The following is a 17614-nucleotide window of genomic DNA, read 5'->3' on the forward strand; positions in this document are numbered from 1 at the left end:
TAATTCAAACAAACTAATTGGCAACATTGGTCTGAAATAGGAAATATCACAACAGAATGTAACTGAAGGTGATGAGATTAAGCACACTGAGCAGTGCAGCGACAGGCCAGGTGGGCTTCTGCTGTTTCCCTCAGGTCCACACTCTTCTCATAGATCAGAGCAGCAGGGCGACTGAGGCTAGAATCTGCAACAGTGAAGAGAGCAAAGCAATTAGACACTGTAGAATTTTTTTATTCAAAGATATGGTATACGTCTATTTGATGAACCAGCTGTGGTTTGTTGTAGACTTACCAGCAGGGATGCAGTGGAAGCCGACAGTAGCAGTAGTAGTCCTCAGAGGGAGGCAGCCAGGCAGGCAGCGCAGCACAGGCTCAACAGAGTAGCATTTGGACTCCTCGCCTTGGACGATCATCTGCTTCTCCAGCTTCACAGATTCAAGCTTCATGTAGCATTCTGGAAAAGTAAAGGTATGTATATCTGTTTTCTGCAGCCAACAACCCAAAACCGAGCATCAACATTCATTGAATCCTTGTGTGGAAGAACCATACATTTATGTCTGTTTTTAAATGCTCAGATGTTCAGCGCTTGGTGAGTAAACTTATGAAAACTGAACATGCCGGAATATCAGTCCCACTCTGAATGAATGAATGAATGAATGAATCTGGAAACTAATACTTGTTTGGTGTGGATTTGTTATCATTTAGGGTATCAAATTAACTGTGCTATATTCGCTTTGTTTTGCCATTCTTAGTGTGAACGATGTTCTCAGAGGCAAGGTGAAACAGTTGAGTTTTACCAGAGCTGTCACGGCAACTCTTAGAAGGGAGAACCCAGGAATGAGAATAGCTGACTGCGTTCTTGGTCAGGCGTCCGTTGGGGGTGCGGTACTCCTGTCTGACTTCCCCATCAGCCTTTCCACAGAGTCCACAGGTCTGTCCCTTCATCCAGTCCACAACTTTAACCTGAAGAACAAAAATAATAGTTTAGGGTTTATCACACTGTTTTAATCTTGCCATTACTAGTACTTAGATTAATATAAGGTTAGAAAAAGAGAGTCCCATAAGATGCTAAGATTTTTTATCACCTTCCATGTGTTCAGATCAAAGTAGACCTCCTGAAGACCATGGCTTGGAGCGTGGAGAGCGATGCCCTCACCTCTCTGTCTGATCTGAATTTTGCCTATAATCAGTTCAAGTACAAAATATGTGAAGTAGGCTTAACTACTAACAAGCGGAATAATTTCAGCATGACAGTTCAATTTGAATTAATAAAATAGAAGACCTGTAGGATGCTGGTATGGCAGGTTACTGATGGGGATTTCCAGTCCATTAACCTTCACCATAACATCATTGTCCTTCGGGTACAGATCGACGTCACTGTTGGAAAAAACATTGGGAGGAACATTCAAGAGTGAAAGATAAACCAAAGTTTGAAGTCTGAAATATTTTGGACAGAAGATAGTTCCTTTTTGATCTTTTAGAATTTTACCATTTTTGATAAATACAGTAATTTAGATTGAAATATTTGTTATACTTACATGTCTGCGATTTTCACATTGATTAGGTTCTGTTCTTGTGTGAAGTCCCTCTTCAGCAGAACCATAAATTTGAGTTCTGGGGTGCAATCCTGAGCCAAAATCTGGTAGCAAGAGTGGGGCATCTCGTTTTTGTATCTCCTGTTGTTGAATGTGGTCAGCACGTCTCTCACCATGGTACACTCAGCTAGAGTGGAAAGAAAAGATTAATAAGTGAACAATTCATTGATAAGTCTAACTATTCAGCTGCCTTTATATGTTTCCACCTGCATGAGCCTTGGTAATTGCATAGGAGATCTTGTCAGCCAGATTGTCCTGATAGGCTTCCAGCTCAGCAGCAGTTTCTCCAATGGGCAGATAAATAGGAAGTCCCACACCCAGTTTGTACATGGTCCTCTATAATATTAAAATTGAAAGAGTTATGAGTCAGAAAAATATATTTACACCCTGAATGACAAAATGGAATACAGACATTTTCTTTGTAGGTCTCTATGAAAAGGACTGAGCAATAAAACCGTACCTTTGGTGTCTTCAGCACAACATTCAGGGTTCTCTCAGAGGCGACGGCCACAGTCAGTTTGATCTGATTGCGAATGTTCTTGACCTTTGCCAAGCTTACTCCAGCTGCAGCAGCAACACGTGAAATGTATTCAGAGATCCTAGACAGACATGAATTTGTAGATTAGGCTTTAAAAATTAAAACAAAATTATAATAGATGGTACACAATGTTTGAAAATTATATTATTCTGTGACTTTACTCCTTTGCATAGCGCTTCATGCTATGTGGAAGCTTGTCCCAGGTCAGCTTCAGGCGGAATGCAGGATCTTGACTCGCAAGACCAGTTTCAGCTGTGATCTCAGTCTCATACTGTTTGCACTCAATACCCCAGGCAATCTTGGCCTAAAAGCAGTTTTTTTTCTGAGTCATAACTTAACTCAAAACACAAATCATTACAACTATTGTTATTATCAACTCAATTGATATTAAAGGTGAAATTACAAGTTTTACCATAAGCTTGTGGTAGCTTAGCATCACACCATCAGCACAGATTCTCCAGTGGTCATTCTCGGCAAGGTTGGCGAAGATAATCTGCACCCTGGAAGTAGCTTTGTCCAAGTAAGCGGCAATCTGGTATCCCTGAACCTTGTGGTCGGCTCTCACAGCACGGATGAGGATCGTCACAGCAGGAGTGACAGCATTAGCAAGGTACTTGGCCTGAAGATGCAAACCAGGGGGTGATGTTAATGACAATTTCAAATTTTCCCTTTGAATACATGTGTCTTCTCTTGGCTTGGTCTGATGCCTCACCTTATTGTAGATGGCCTCAAAGCTGGAGGCGCTGCTCCTGCTGTTGGCTCTGGCTGTGGAGACCGCGTGCTACAAACGAAAAAGTTGCATCATTTTTTTTTTGCCTGATCAAATAGAGTACATGATGTGACTGTCTCTGTTATTTAAACAGCAATCGGATAATCACCTGGTGGATGTGGTTCTTGGTAAACTTCATGTCATAAATCTCCTGCTGCAGTAGAAAAGTAAGAATGATAAGTAACTCAACTCCTGAACCTATTTCACATGATACTGCTGTTTTTCTGCACATGAAGGGATGACTTTGAAGTTGTGCCTCACCCTTGAGATGCGAGAGCTGGAGCTGGAGGAGCTAGAGCTGGAAGAGCGGAGAGATGAAGAGCTGCGGGAGCGGATGCTGGAGGAGCTGCTGGAACGAATGCTTGATTGACTGCTAGAGGCGCTGCTGGAGCTGCTGCTAACTCTCTTAGATCTCTTGCTGAGTGGAACATCAACATCGGCCATCTTGCTCTTGCGGCGAGAGGAAGAGCTGGAAGAGGACTTGGATGATACGGAAGAAGAGGAGCGTGAACGGAGCTTAGAGCTGGAACTGCTGGAACGAGAGCTGACAGAACGAGAACTGCTGGAGCTGGAGGAAGATCTGGTGCCGTTCTTCAGACCAGGAACCAGGATTTTCCTGAGTTTCAACAGGACATTCTTTTCCTCGGTAGTTTCCTCCTCATCGCTAATGTTGATCACTTTGATTATCTTTTCTGCAGCCTTATCTCCAACCTGAATCTCAATCTCAATCTTCTCAATGACTGGTCCAGCAGCTACACCCAAAAAAAAGAGCAAAACATTACTTTTCCATGACTCCTTACAAAATTCCTTATTTGATGTCAGTGAAGTCATCAATTTTACTTGCCTGGAGCAACCTCAACAAAGACTGCATGTTTTCCAATCATGGCGTAGAGTGGACAGTCTCTGATGAAGGCAGCATTCTGAGATTCAATCTCAGTGCAAGCCTTGATTCCAAAGGTTTCAAGTGCAGCACACATTTTCTTCTCAAAGGCCTTGGGGATTTTCATCTTGTGGGTAATTTTGGTGGGCAGATCAACAGGAATGATTTCAGATGACCTTGACTTTAAAAACAGAACAGAAGTCAGTACATTTTTTGGAACATGTAAAATTTTGTGTTGGAAAGGGTGGTCAGGAATCAAACTCACCATGCTACCAGCCAGAGAAGATGCAATCTTAGAAGTGATCTTAGAAGTGAAGATCTCCCTTGACAGCTGTGTCGCAACTTCAGCTGGAATCATTGGTGTTATTTTCGCGGCTGCAAGATCTTCCACATTTCTTGCAATAGCAAGAGTCTCAACACTGTTGCAGTAAGAAAAAATTTTGGTTTTAGGAGAAAATAAATAGTGCTTCATACAAGTTGCTTCATGAAAAGGAAAGGTACATACAGTGCAGATGCAATCTTATCAACGCCCTGGACAGGCAAAGCCTGAATCTTGAAGTTGCCCTTAATCATGTCAAGTCTTGCTTCCATCTTTGCAGGGACAATTGTGTGGACTCTTGCTCTTGACATCAGGGCAGCCTGGATCAAAGCAGTATTCACTCCCATAACTGCATAGGTGTACATGGAAACACTGAAAGGAAAAGAAAATGAACATATAGGGGAACACCAATTTTTCCATGCAATTGAAAGTATTTGACACCGGTTAACATTCTGATGAAGTGATGATGAAAAGTTTAATTGGTTTCCATTTTGTAAAAGTAAGCTATAAGTTGTTTACCTTGGAGTAAGTGCAGCCTTCAGCTCGATATCAGTTTTAAGAAGGTGGGCTGCATGGAAGTTCTCAGGAAGAGGTGGTGTCACAGTGGCTTGGACTATGAAATAAAAAGGATATTCTCAGTATTAAGTACTAAAAATCCACATCTGTAGCCTACATTAGTTGAGTTGCAACAGTGGAACTTACATTCAACAGATGCAGCAGCCACAGCAGCAGTATAGAAACTGAGCTCCATAGGCAGACCAACAGCAGTGGGGAAGATGCGACGTACCTCAGCAACCAGCATAGGTTTAGCATAATGGAATGATACACCAGACAGGAGAGCATCCAAAGCCTTCCTTCCATAAGTATGAACTCCAGGTCCAGTGGCAAGCTGTAAGAAAACAAATATTGCTTGAATGACATCAGATTTTCAGTTCACAATATAGTTATTACTTCATTTAAATAAGTTTATGTAACTGTACAAGATACAGTACCTCAATAACCTGATCAACAATGGCTTTGTCAATGCTGGCAAATGCAATTTCCTGTCCGAAGAACTTGACATACACAGAGGCCAGGGGCAGGCTTGAGGGATGAGTCCTCCACTCAGAAAGCTGTGGAAGGAAGGAAGTAGTAAATTAAACAGTCTAGTTTCTGTACAGATGTACTTTCATTAAATAGTATTTCTTTTAAAGGAAGAATTTTCATACTGGAAGAATCCCTTAAACTTACAGCCTTCATAATGTGCTTCATCTTGGTGATCCTGTCAGCATCCTCGGGAGCCTTAGGGATTTTCAGAAGAGCCTCCTGGATTCCCTCAGTTCTTACTCCCACCTGAAAAAGAGAAATGGCACTTGTGTGGATAGCCAATTCTTCAACTATTATATATACCTAGACTTACCAAATAAAACTTAGAGCCATCTTAAGACCTTTGCTTACAAAATAGCTAGTAGTAGGCTATATTCTTATTGATTAGCCTTTCATTTGGTTCGTTAACTGGCAAAAAACATCAAAACACGTCATTCACTTACCTCCAGAACATCAGCGTAAGCTCCAGCCAGATAGGTGCGAGCTTTGGCCACAACAGCTCTTGGCAAAACAGTTGCGGCATCATTAATGTAGAAAGCACTGGCAGCAGCACCCATCATCCAGGGGTCTGGTGAAAGAACAAGAGAACCATCAAAGCCCAGGTTTTAGCATGACATCTCTGATGGCAAAATATTAAATTGCTATTCTCTTACTGTGGTAGGCGTCAAGATAGAGAGCCTTGCTGAAGTGGTAGCTCAGTCTCTCAAATTTGGGGCTTAGGATCTTCACAGCAACATTACAGGCTGTAGCACTGAAAGTAGAACATTAATATCTATGAGATTCTCGACATTCAACAAAAAAAGGAGGATATAAAAAAAAGGATCATTATTCAGGCTCTTACACTGCAGCAAAGTCAGGGGCGGTGTTCTTGGTCATGGCCTTCATGTAAGAGTAGACAAAGCTAGCAACCTGCAGATTTGCTTCATTCATAACTGCGTCGGCAAGTGTAGTCACCAGACCCATGGGGAGCTTAGTCTCAAACAACACAATAGCAGCAACCATGCGGAGCTCTGCGTGGAGAGCCTTGTCCATGAATAGCTGAACAGCAACTTCCTGGATCTAATTCACAAAGATGAATGTTATAAACAAAACTGCACATTACCGAAATATGTCAAGAGTATATAAACTGTCAGTAATGGAATGGTATGACCAATTTTAGTCTTACCATCCTGGGCTCCTCCTTTGCAATATTCCTCAGGGCCAGAACGGCATCAATCTGAACTCTCATTGGCAGAGCGGCAGCAGCACTGCCAAATCCAGGCAGAAGCTTCATGATTGGCTTAAGACTAGAAGGATGGCCGGCATTACCGAGAACTTTGAGAAGAATGACGAGATCCTCAGTTTTACCCTTGGCAACAGCCTCAACAAGAAGTTCATGGATGGGCTGTGGGAGGTACAGAAAAAAAGGTTACCATTTTCATTTTTCATTCATGTCACTGATATTATAACAGAATTTTAGTTATGGCAAAAGAAAACACTTTAAGAACTTTACCCTCACAAACTCAGCTGGACAAACTGGATTCTCAGCACAGTATTTGGCAACCATAGTACCATAGCCCAGCATGACAATCTCACGTAGAACTGGGTTTTCTTGAATCTTGTGGTTGAAAGCCAGGCCCTGAGGGGTTGTGAAAAGAATGGACTGTTTATGTTTCCCAATTCTCAAATCAGAGTAGATACACATGATCACTTAAGGGATTGACTTGCCTCAACAAGCTTGATGGCCTCCAGGTCAGCTGTCACCATGTGCACAGATGCAATCAGAGCTTGAGCGGCTTCAGCAATAGTGAGGTCATCAGCAATAAACTTCTCCTTGATGAATCTCAAAGCAACATGAGTTCCAATGGCAGGGACAGCATTCAGAATCCAGTGTCTGAAAAAGAAAAAATGTCATCCTAAGTAATTCTCCATGGCCATCCATATTTGTACTTGTACTTGTACTCTTTTTTGGATAAAAGCTGTCATTACCTGTAATCAGGTCTAGCTTTGAGCTGAGACCAGAGGGCCTCAATACTCTCAAATCTGGCCACACGCAGTAACTGGATGAGTTCAATAAATTTCAGAGGTGCGTCTTCGTGGACCTTGGCCACATTGAAGGTCACCAGGTGGTTCAGAATCTCAACAATCTGTCAAGAAATACAATGCTTACAATGTTACAATGTGTTACCAGAGGATGAATTCAATGAGAATTTGAAGAGCAAATCGTTTTTGTCTTCCACAGTACCTGAGCCTCTGCGTTGCTGATCCTCATAAGCTGGATGGGTGTCTGGAGAAGCTCAGTGGCAAACTCATACTGCAGAGATCCACGGATAATATATTCAGCCCTGATAGGCTCCACTGGGGTCTTCTCAATTTCAAGGAAGGTCAGGATTTGCCTGTGAATATGTGTAAGAACTACTTAAATCTGCACAGACACATTTTTTGCTGTGAATAGTGTCTGTATCACTTCTTATTACACTTTTTTTTTTTTTTTTTTTTAAATTTAACCACATACTTAGCCTCCATCTGTGCAGCACCATTCATTATGTTGAAAGGTGAGAACTGAATGAGTTCTGTGGCAGTTGCTTCCAAGATCAGAGCGCCTGTGGCTGCTGGCTTCATGACGTAGTTATAGGCAGCAGCTCCCTTCAGGGTCTTTCCTTTCTGCTTAGACAGGACACACAATATTATCACACCAGCAGTTTCTAGGAGTATGCTGTACATTAGAGTCTAGGTAGAGTTTGAAAGAAATTTGCACTTACAGCCTCGCACTCAACACATCTCTCTGTGTAAGCCAAACCGATGTCCTTAATGATTCTCTCCTGGCAGTGGTTCAGGTCCTTGGTCTTGGTCACAAGGATGCGATCAGCCTTGGTGTCTTCACTGATGACGTAGTGGGTCTTGCACACACCCTGAGCTCCAGGCTAGTTAACAGAAATTAACAGAGAATTTGTGACCTCAAATACTGTGGTCTTTTGTGGGTGGAAACTATACAAAAGAAATATTATCCAAACCTCTTGCAACTCATAGACATTCTGTGTCTTCTTGATGTTAAGCTGAAGCATGTTCAGGATTCCCCTGTAGACGTTCAACACAGTTGCAGAGACGCCAGCTGGTGCAAAAAGCTTACGGACGACACCGTTGGCATACTCAAACTTGATGGGTGTCAAGAGTTGAGCAGCCAGGGCTGAAGTGAGCTTGGTGGCTGGGACAAAAGGATCTTTGGGCCAGATGCCACTGTACTCAAAGAGCTCAGGGCCCACAAGCTACAAGGAAAAGTGACATAGTTTTCAGTGAAAAGTGCATTATGAAGAGAGATACTGAACCTGATTAGCCAGAGCTGTTCTGTATCAGGTATCTTATTTATAAGCCACAAGGAAAAACAATGATCTGTTTCATACTTGTCATTAATCAATAATGAATTGTCTTGAGACTTATTCATGGTCTTTACCTTCAGCATGAAGGTGTCTGGGGCCACAGCACTGATGAGAACTTTGCTGCTGACTTTGACTCCAGCCCTTGCAAGACCTTCCTCAGGCAGACCGCCCATGAGAAATGCCTCATATTTGTACACGTAGGTCTTACCAGTAGCAAACTCAGGGGCTGGAATAATATCAGATTTTCATTACTGATGATTATAATTGAATTGAATTGATTTATCATCTTTTAGTATTTGTTTTGAGTTTTCAGATCATTTCCAAAGATCATTTCCAAACTGGGACACACAAAAGCAATGTTAAATGCATGACATCAAGAAACATTCAACATTTACACGCCAGTCTTTTTCAAGGCTGTATTGCAAAACTGTTTTTGAACTGGGTTGAATTCTTACACATTTTTAATGTAATGTTAAAAAAAACTTACCAAAGTTGACCTGGTAACCCGCTGCAAAATAGGAATGGAATGTTAGTTTGATGTACGGAAAGGCCAAACAATATATGTGAAAAGATAATTTCAATAGAGCTGTAAAGGAAAACTCAACTCCAGTGGTAAATAGGCCTTTTTGTTTCCAAAACTGTATATGACTGACAAGAAAATTTGCAAAATTGAAGAAATCGATGTCTATTTCTGTGCTAGGTTTGGTTTTATATATACAGTGATGTAGCATTTTGTCAGCAAGTACAACAATAGTTCTCCTAAATCTTGATTTCTTTTATTTTTAATCTTATGTTTTTTGATTTATAAAACCCAATCTCTGTGGAGAATTGCTACACTGTACTCATCTACATGGCAGTGATATTTTCTGACTCAACAAACAACAAAATGAGTCATAATCAATAAAATAGCAAGTTAATTTAGCTTTAAATCCACATACTCACCCGCAAGGGCTACGGTCAAAGCAAGCAGAAGCACCTTCATGGCTGGTGGGAGGTGAGGATTTGCATCCAGAGGTTTCCTTTTTAAAGCCATTTTTTGCTGACTGTACATCTATCAAAATATATCATTAACTAAGTGTTCGGTTTCCATTGTTATTGATGTTACCTTGCCCTAACAGCAGAGATTAAACAGAGTAAAGCTAGTGAACGTCACAGATGCAAAATGTTAGGTTGACCTGACATGTTTTTTCTGTCATGAAGAGCTCAATGTCCCAGGTACAAAAATGTGCTTTTTGTTTTTTTTCCTTTAGCATAATACATTTTGGGATTAATTGCAGTGGCCATTGTAATTACCAATATCAGACTGTACAATTTCATTATATTAAAACATAATCGACAATATTACACTTTCTATGAAGCCAGTGTCTCTGTATAACACATTATAATGCCATCATAATGCATTATAAGTATAGTTGTAATCATGCATAGACAGTTATAATGTTTTATAACATTATAAACACATTACTTACAATCTGTTATAAAGCTTTTTCATTACCACTTAAATGAAAAAGCTTTATAACAGATTATGAGTAATGTTATAAAACATTACAGTTATGTTATAACTGTCTATGCATGATTATAACTATACTTATAATGCTGGCATTATAATGTGTTATAAGTATGATTATAATGTATTATAGACACAGGCTTCATAGAAAGTGTTACCAAAATATTATATTTATAATTTGCAGTCATTACACAGCAATATCTAAAATTGTATTTCTTATAACATTAACTTAAATAACAGTCATCAGTTGATTGAAATAGTTCCAGCTTTGAAGCATCTAATGGATTAAACTAACGTAATTAAAATTAGAAAAATAGATAGAATTTGATATATTTATCCATTGCAGATATGTGAGTGACAATTCACTCAGTGTTCCAGCCTGAGTAAAATGTCGTTGTGTCCTGACCTGTAATTTGTCCAAAATCCTGTCAACTTGCCCCATGAATTGTTGACTCTCCAAAGGTGATGTTGCCACAAAATTGGCATCATTGCTGTCTGTTTGCATTTCACTAGCTGCGATTACATGAGACATTTTTGAAATCATTCCGAAGGAAGATTGTCACAAGTGTTTACATGAGCGCTAAATATAACAATCGCATTAAGTTGTGCGTTTACATGCTCCACAGTATATAATCAGAATAAAAAGTTTCTGACATGCGCAAAACACCGAATCCAGCACTCTAACATGGGCTTACGTTTTTAAAAGATGGACCTGCGTCGCTTATTTCTTTACTGCTGTTCTTTCTGATGAAGCAACAGTTTTATCAAAACATACGACTCCATAAGTGTCAGAAAAAGACGTTTTGTTTTGCCCCTGCAATGTCCATTTGTAATTTTCACCACTGTAAACCAAAACTGTCCCAATGAGGCGGACGTAGGACTTGATACAAAAACGGGCTGCGCCACCTACATCAAGCCCGAGCTCCCCGGGGTTAATAAAGAGCATGAATTTTATCCATCGACCGGATTATGAAACAGAATGAAATTTGATTTGGATCGGGCCAGTTTATTCTGATTGAGGCGTTTATATGAGGCATTTTTATTCTGATATCATCATCATCATCATCTTAACATTTTTTGTAAACATTTCATCAGAAACACTTTAAAAAAAAAAAATCCCTCCAGAATCTATTATATATTCGTAGTCACTCTTAAATCTCTTAAATCACGCAGTGGTTAGGTGGACAAAGGACAAATGGTTGGCGCTGCCTTTCAAAACCTTTAACACCTTAAAAGAAATTATAACTGTGCTAATCCAAGCATGTGTAAATCCTATGCGGGGGAAGCATTTGTTTGAAGCAAAAAGTATATGCCATTTATTTATTTCTTATTATTCCAGAGTCAACACACCATGTCATCAAGCGTGTGATTTCCCTGGGATTTATAGAGCTATCAATCATCATAAATTTCTGTTGCAAAATGGACATAGTCTGTTGTTCTGACTAGTCTAGGGAAATGACAGCCTTCAGATTTTTGGGGGATTTTTTTTTTTCCACTTTTGTCTGTATTATAGGACCGTAGCTTGTTGGAAAGTTTGGTGCAGTTGTCAGTTTGAATCCCGGCTGGGGTGGGACTGGAAGTTAATGAGACACACTCTCCCTCCTTCCCTTTAAGGCAGGGATGGACAGTCATCCTGCATCATTAGCACACTTTCAGTCAGAGAGGAGGAACTAATCAGTGAAATTACCAGAGCCCTGTTTCATTAGTCGTTTTAACCTGCTAGAGGCCATGGTCTCTAGGCTTTTAGGTGTAGTATAAAGGTTCAAAGGGAAATACTTTTGATACTTAAATATATTTTGGATATCTGAGCTGCACTTGAACTTAAAATGATTTTTGAAAGAAAGGACAGCAGCTGACCATTAGGCAATAAGATTTTAGGAAATTCTGAATCTTGATCACTGCCAGTGGCCACAACAAGCTAACGTTATCAAAATAGGTCTAGAGACAGTTTGCTAAAATGGCTGTCAGCGACTGCGCATTCCCTAATGTTGATCATGTTAAAAAACCTTTTTAAATCAGTAGAACAATTAGGAAAAATGGCCCATGCATTTCTCAGGACCACCCAAGCTTGGGATCCTGGCACCACTACTGGAAAATATCCTTATTATTCATAGTATACTGTTAGAAGAAGTAACAATAATTTGCTCCTATATATCTCCTATACTACTTTTGTTATTTACTGCATTTCAGCTTAACAAAATGTCGTATATCGTGATACATTTACTTTCACTTTTAGTTAACAGGAGTTTGCTTCCTGTATGTGCGGATGAAATTTGTCCCGTTTCACACCCCATACAAAAAACACGCGATGAGAGTAACGTGATTTGTTGACATAGCGCAGACTTCCCCATTGCCAGATAAATGAAGCCTGTTTGAACTTCTCCCTGCTCCCGACATGTTGTTTGTGCTGGTTCTCTCGGCGATATGCCTGGCCTCCCAGGGACACGTCTGTCCGTGTGAAAGCCAGGACCTCTGTCACCAGATCCGTGAGGAAAGGGACTTTGAGGTAGCTTGTCCCGTCGACTCCAATACTTTTGTTAGCCAGGGTGAAGCGGAGCAAAGAGGATATAGTCCAATGGCCGAAGCTCCGCCCGCTCGCAGCGACCAGTTTGATAAGTTGATATATCATTTAGAGCTGCTAATGGATAGTAAGGGATAGTTAATGTACAGCAAGCTGGTCGTTATCACAAAATAAGCCTCGTGAATGAAGACACCAACCGCTTATCAGACGATTACTTGCCAAATAAGTTAAACATTTGACACGAAATAGTGAATAAAGTGATTTTATTACAAGCTTAAGTAACTAACAAGCTTCCACCAAAAAAAAAAAGGTACAGCAGCCCTACGACCAGGCAGAGAAACGTCAATAGCTGCAACCATAGCAACGGAAACAGGTTAGGTTGTCGTTCAGCCTCTAACCAGCAATCAAAAGGTTAGTGCTCTCTGAATAAATCAAAAGTAGGCTGATATTGGAAAATCTTCCATGTTTTAAACACTAACTTAGCGGAGTGTGTGTCAGCTCAGCAGTAACCAAATGTTAGCGTCTTTATGGCGGAAAGTGCACAAAGTTACTTTACATGATTAGAACTGAACAAAACCGACGTACTGCTTGACTGCGGAGGGATATGATTAGATGTGAAATGGCGGTCGGTCATTGGCCAATTAGAAATCAGTATTCAATTACACTCCATGTACATTTCTATGTCCCCGTTGGTTTAAGAACTGCAAATGAAAAGCAGTTGGAAGTTAATGTATTCAGCTAATTTATGGTATTCTGTTACATTACCACACTGCCATCTTCATAGGAAAATAACAGGTGATTGTAATAAATTAACAGGGGATTATAATCAAATGACAGCCACAGCCAATGAGCTGTGTATATGGTAAGGTATCATATTGGTGGGAAATGCATGTGACATCATTAGAATGCTATGAATAGCATATCACATAATAAATAAATAAATACTTAATCATACAGTCATGTTTGTATGCGTTCGCTCCTGATAGTAGTGAGTCTGTTTTCAGGTGTTTGTGTTTGATGTGGGCGGAAAGACATGGAAGTCCTACAACTGGAGCATGGTGACGACGGTGGCAACGTTTGGAAAATATGATGCTGAACTCATGTGTTACGCCCATTCCAAAGGGGCACGGGTAGTCCTCAAAGGTAGGGGAAGTTGCTTTCTACCCATAAACCCAGCCAGATATAAAGTGATTTGGCCAAGTAAAGTCATTGTTCTTGTTATGACCAGTAGTTGTTTTCCAGCAATATGTGAGATGACACCTTCCCCTTTTTCCACTGCACCAAATATACAGTACATCATTAATTCATATTTATTGGCATGAATGCCTATTGTTTCAGTGACTATCATTAGAGCAGAAACCCAAAGATTTTTCTTTTACTTCCTGTTCCCACTTTCAGTTCATGTATTTGCATTGTTCTCGCCATCATATTCATCTCTCTCTCTCTCTGTCTGTTGCTGAGACAAGGTGACGTTCCCCTCTCCTATATTGTGGACCAAGACAACAGGACAGCATGGATAACAGAGAAGGTCAACTTGGCCAAGAGTCAGTTCATGGATGGAATCAACATAGACGTTGAGCAAGCGGTGGAAGAGGGCTCGCCGCAGTACCATGCACTGACAGCGCTGGTCAAAGAGACCACTGAGGTCTTCCACAGGGAGATCCCCGGGTCCCAGGTGAAGGCAATGTTTTTATAACTCTGTCCGATAAGAATATGTAGTTTGAAACCTAACCTTAGTAGTATCGTCTCTCAGCTGAATCATATCGTGATGATACAGTGATTTTGGGATATCGCAACACACAATTATGTTGTCTAAATTGATGATTACAAGCAAATTTTATTTAAAAACTCTGACAAAAAGAGGTATGGGGGGAATATTATTTGAAAATTTCAGTTTTGTTTGACATCACACCCTAACATTACCATTCGGTTCAGTGGGATGAATATTAGTTTGATTATTTAACATGTGATCTTGCATACGTGAGCCATATCGTCATGTATATCATTATAGAAAAAACTTCTTATCATTATCGTGATATTGATTTCAACCATATCGCCCAGCCCTAATGGGTTTCTTCCCAATTTCCAAAGACATGTAAGTCATGTGAATTGGAGACTGAATTGCCCATAAGTGTTAATGGGGGTGATTGTGTGTATAACCATGTTCACCCTGTGATGGGCTGTGGTGTTTCCCTGCCTTTCACCCAATATATACTGGGATAGGCTCCAGCCCCTATGACCCTAAATAGGAGTAAGCAGGTAAACACAATGAATTAATGAATGAATTGCTGTAAGGCCCCTTAACCTGCCTGTATATTTGGTCTCAGTGGTACATTTCGAAAGATTCATTGCATTGATATTTACCTTATCCTGATCCTTAGGTCTCATTTGATGTTGCCTGGTCACCAAAGTGTATCGACAAGCGCTGCTATAACTATGTGGCCATTGCCGAGTCGTGCGACCTGCTGTTTGTGATGTCATACGACGAGCAGAGTCAGATCATGGGGGATTGTATTGCGATGGCGAATGCCCCAGTCCCTCAAACACTGAATGGTTTGTTGTCCAATTGTGTTTGCTGAAGCCAAAACACATCAACTTATTAATTTAATGCAAAACTACTAATGACCATTGTGTCAAATGTTTGCAATTAATTTGATAAAACCATATTGGTCTGTTGTCTTTCTTTCTAGCGTATTCCCAATATTTGGATCTGAAGGTAGATCCAAGGAAGCTGGTGATGGGAGTACCATGGTATGGCTATGATTACCCATGCCTCAACCTGTCTGGGGTAAGACAATCATGTAACAGTTACATAGAGATAAAAGAAAAAAAAATTAATAAAAAAATGACAGATTGCAGTAACACACTATTCACAGTACCCATTACAGTAAGTCCGCCTAAATCAGTAAAAGCAGTCACGCTCTCCCCAGTCTTTTTTACTGCTTCACGCTCCATAAAACTTTTTTACCTTTTCTCCCTGGCTCTTATTTCTTTACCTAGCCTTTCTCTACAATTCACAATCATTCTAGAGACAAACAGATATTTTGGCACTCCAGGAACTACTGTTATTACTCAGATTTACTGTTATTTATTAAACTTATTCTACTGTTGCCAGGAGGGTGTTTGTTCTATAGCCAAAGTCCCTTTCCGTGGAGCCCCTTGCAGCGATGCAGCTGGTAAACAGAAACCATACAACTGGATCATGAAGCAGGTCAACGGCTCAATGTCCGGCAGGCTGTGGGACACGCAGCAGCAAGCTCCCTACTTCAACTACAAGGTACATAAGCCTTATCTTAAAGGAATAGTTCACCCAAAAATGAAAATTCTGTCATCATCTCCTCACCCTCATGCCAGTTGAAACACAGGTGAAGTTTGTCCATATAACACACAGGGAGGTTGCCAGCACAACTCCATAGCGGCCTTCTCCAAAACAACTGAAGTCAGTGGGGACCTGTTCTTCAGAGTTCCAAAAAGACCTACAGTATATTTATTACCATAATCTAGTGCAAATCTTAACTACAGCTGATTGATTTGCAACAAATAATGGTGTATAGGTCTTTCTAATCACAGTGTGATTGTTTGGCTGTTTTTGTTATGGAACTCTAAAGAACTGGTCCCCATTGACTTCAGTTGTTTTGGAGAAGGCTGCTATGAAGTTGTGCTGGCAACCTCCCTGTGTGTTATATGGACAAACTTCACCTGTGTTTCAACTGGCATGAGGGTGAGTAGATAGCATAGTGGCTCTATAACCCACCCACATTAAAACTATTACCATTAAAACTAAGAAGTACACAGCTATGGTGGGGCTAGCTGTTCCCTTGGTTAGAGATGCAAGCACCCCATTCATGGATTATTTGTCTTCCCTGCCAAGTTGGAGCTTGATTGTCTTCACCTCTCCCTGTTCCTAATAAATTACAACTCAACAAAACAGGCGGCCATTTCTGGTAAGGGCTGTTTATCTGGAGTGCCGGCGTCCACCCGAGCTACAACAGTGTCGCTTCCCAAACAAAACAAATTGCCCCTTCCAGAAAGCAATAAAACATTTCCTGCTGAACTCCCAGGGGCTGTCTGACATCTTTCAAGCCTCCTTACACCACCAGAGGGCGCTATTGTCAATTATTTTGTTGTCTATGATCTGTAATTTCCTCCCCAGGACCAGAAAGGACATATTCATCAGGTGTGGTATGATGATCCAGACAGTATTTGTGCCAAGGCGGGCTTGGTGAAGTCTAAGGGGTTGAGGGGCATCGGCATGTGGAATGGAAACATCTTGGACTACAGCGATGAACCGGTTGCCCAGCAGCAGACCGCAATGATGTGGAATGCGCTTCTAGGATGCTAGCTGGGGTAGCTGCCGGAGAAATTTACGCTACCCCTGAACCCACTACCATTTTGTTGCTGAGTCAATATAACCTTTTGTAACGGTAGGAGGGCCTGTGGTGTGACTTCTCCCTCTGAGTTCAGGGATGCATACTTGCACTTTGGAGTTTATTGTGGCTTTTATTGCTGTTGTCTTTGATTGCAGTTGTTATGTCTCAGACATTCCACTGTGCTAAGCGAAACGAATGTGCTTCTGGAAAGAGTCAGTCATTCTGATCAATGTTATGTACACAAACAGTATTTTTGATTTACCAACAAATGTTCAATCTTGCTCCAGATCTGTGCACTGATATTCTTAATAAATAAACACACTTTCTGATAAATCTGTCAGAATCAATAAACTTACATCACCAATTAAACATTCCGACTTTTACTTAAGCACAGGTGTACAGGTGTTTGCTTTCATTAATTGACAGTAACTTAGAGAATGTTTATTATCAACACCTGAAAAAGATTTTTAAAAAAAGATAGACAAACTTTATAAACAAAGCTAACAAATCAGACCACAACAAACAGCATTATCAAGTGAAAAATTACAAAATGTGGGGGAAAGAAAAAATAGCATAAAATTACAAAACTCATAAGGTACAAAATAGTAAAACAAAGAAATGACAGCTGCATAAAATCCACCCCCTATGACTATGGGAACAAAACAGTGGCTTTC

The 17614-nt window shown here is 40.5% G+C and overlaps 2 protein-coding genes across 8 annotated transcripts; one reads left to right on the forward strand and one right to left on the reverse strand.

Annotated features, from left to right (window-relative positions):
* Positions 1 to 77: 77 nt before the first annotated feature.
* LOC139653635 (vitellogenin-2-like) lies at positions 78 to 9524 on the reverse strand. Of its 6 annotated transcripts, none has more exons than XM_071530537.1 (34): positions 9485 to 9524; positions 9030 to 9050; positions 8617 to 8768; positions 8180 to 8431; positions 7928 to 8089; positions 7681 to 7829; positions 7411 to 7561; positions 7155 to 7312; positions 6894 to 7059; positions 6679 to 6804; positions 6352 to 6570; positions 6028 to 6245; positions 5840 to 5937; positions 5630 to 5754; positions 5331 to 5432; positions 5093 to 5212; positions 4803 to 4989; positions 4620 to 4713; positions 4287 to 4472; positions 4071 to 4200; positions 3746 to 3962; positions 3237 to 3653; positions 3011 to 3054; positions 2845 to 2913; positions 2545 to 2751; positions 2294 to 2436; positions 2055 to 2193; positions 1801 to 1930; positions 1538 to 1721; positions 1282 to 1376; positions 1085 to 1179; positions 797 to 962; positions 292 to 453; positions 78 to 184 (listed from the first exon to the last, which is right to left on the reverse strand). In XM_071530537.1, the coding sequence occupies exons 1-34, from the start codon at positions 9522 to 9524 to the stop codon at positions 78 to 80; spliced, it is 5031 nt and encodes a 1676-aa protein (XP_071386638.1). The 6 variants fall into 6 exon arrangements, with proteins under 6 accessions (XP_071386638.1, XP_071386636.1, XP_071386640.1 ...); XM_071530535.1 differs by having other exon boundaries at positions 3011 to 3052; positions 3163 to 3653; positions 4059 to 4200; XM_071530539.1 differs by having other exon boundaries at positions 3011 to 3052; positions 3343 to 3653; positions 4047 to 4200.
* A 2886-nt stretch (positions 9525 to 12410) lies between these two features.
* On the forward strand, positions 12411 to 17297 carry ctbs (chitobiase, di-N-acetyl-). Of its 2 annotated transcripts, none has more exons than XM_071530548.1 (7): positions 12411 to 12555; positions 13575 to 13713; positions 14037 to 14245; positions 14952 to 15123; positions 15261 to 15358; positions 15686 to 15847; positions 16724 to 17297. In XM_071530548.1, the coding sequence occupies exons 1-7, from the start codon at positions 12445 to 12447 to the stop codon at positions 16910 to 16912; spliced, it is 1080 nt and encodes a 359-aa protein (XP_071386649.1). In that variant the 5' UTR covers positions 12411 to 12444; the 3' UTR covers positions 16913 to 17297. The 2 variants fall into 2 exon arrangements, with proteins under 2 accessions (XP_071386649.1, XP_071386650.1); XM_071530549.1 differs by lacking the exon at positions 12411 to 12555 and adding an exon at positions 12858 to 12981.
* The last annotated feature ends 317 nt before the right edge of the window (positions 17298 to 17614 follow it).

The sequence above is a fragment of the Centroberyx affinis genome, unplaced genomic scaffold, assembly GCF_046629955.1.
Source record: "Centroberyx affinis isolate AG114_WGS23_722 - 3 ecotype Tasmania unplaced genomic scaffold, CSIRO-AGI_Caff_v1 ptg001936l_1, whole genome shotgun sequence".
Lineage (NCBI taxonomy): Eukaryota > Metazoa > Chordata > Actinopteri > Beryciformes > Berycidae > Centroberyx > Centroberyx affinis.

Bases quoted from the DNA above. Each gene is read 5' to 3' on its own strand.
- LOC139653635 (XM_071530534.1), bottom strand. From the start codon at position 9,524: ATGAAGGTGCTTCTGCTTGCTTTGACCGTAGCCCTTGCGG. The intron at 7,060-7,154 runs GTAATGACAGCT...TTTCTTTTTCAG, and splicing joins AAAGCTAGACCTGATTACAG to ACACTGGATTCTGAATGCTG. The intron at 5,755-5,839 runs GTAAGAGAATAG...TTCTTTCACCAG, and splicing joins CTATCTTGACGCCTACCACA to ACCCCTGGATGATGGGTGCT.
- ctbs (XM_071530548.1), top strand. From the start codon at position 12,445: ATGTTGTTTGTGCTGGTTCTCTCGGCGATATGCCTGGCCTCCCAGGGA. The intron at 12,556-13,574 runs GTAGCTTGTCCC...GTCTGTTTTCAG, and splicing joins GTGAGGAAAGGGACTTTGAG to GTGTTTGTGTTTGATGTGGG. The intron at 15,848-16,723 runs GTACATAAGCCT...TTTCCTCCCCAG, and splicing joins CTCCCTACTTCAACTACAAG to GACCAGAAAGGACATATTCA.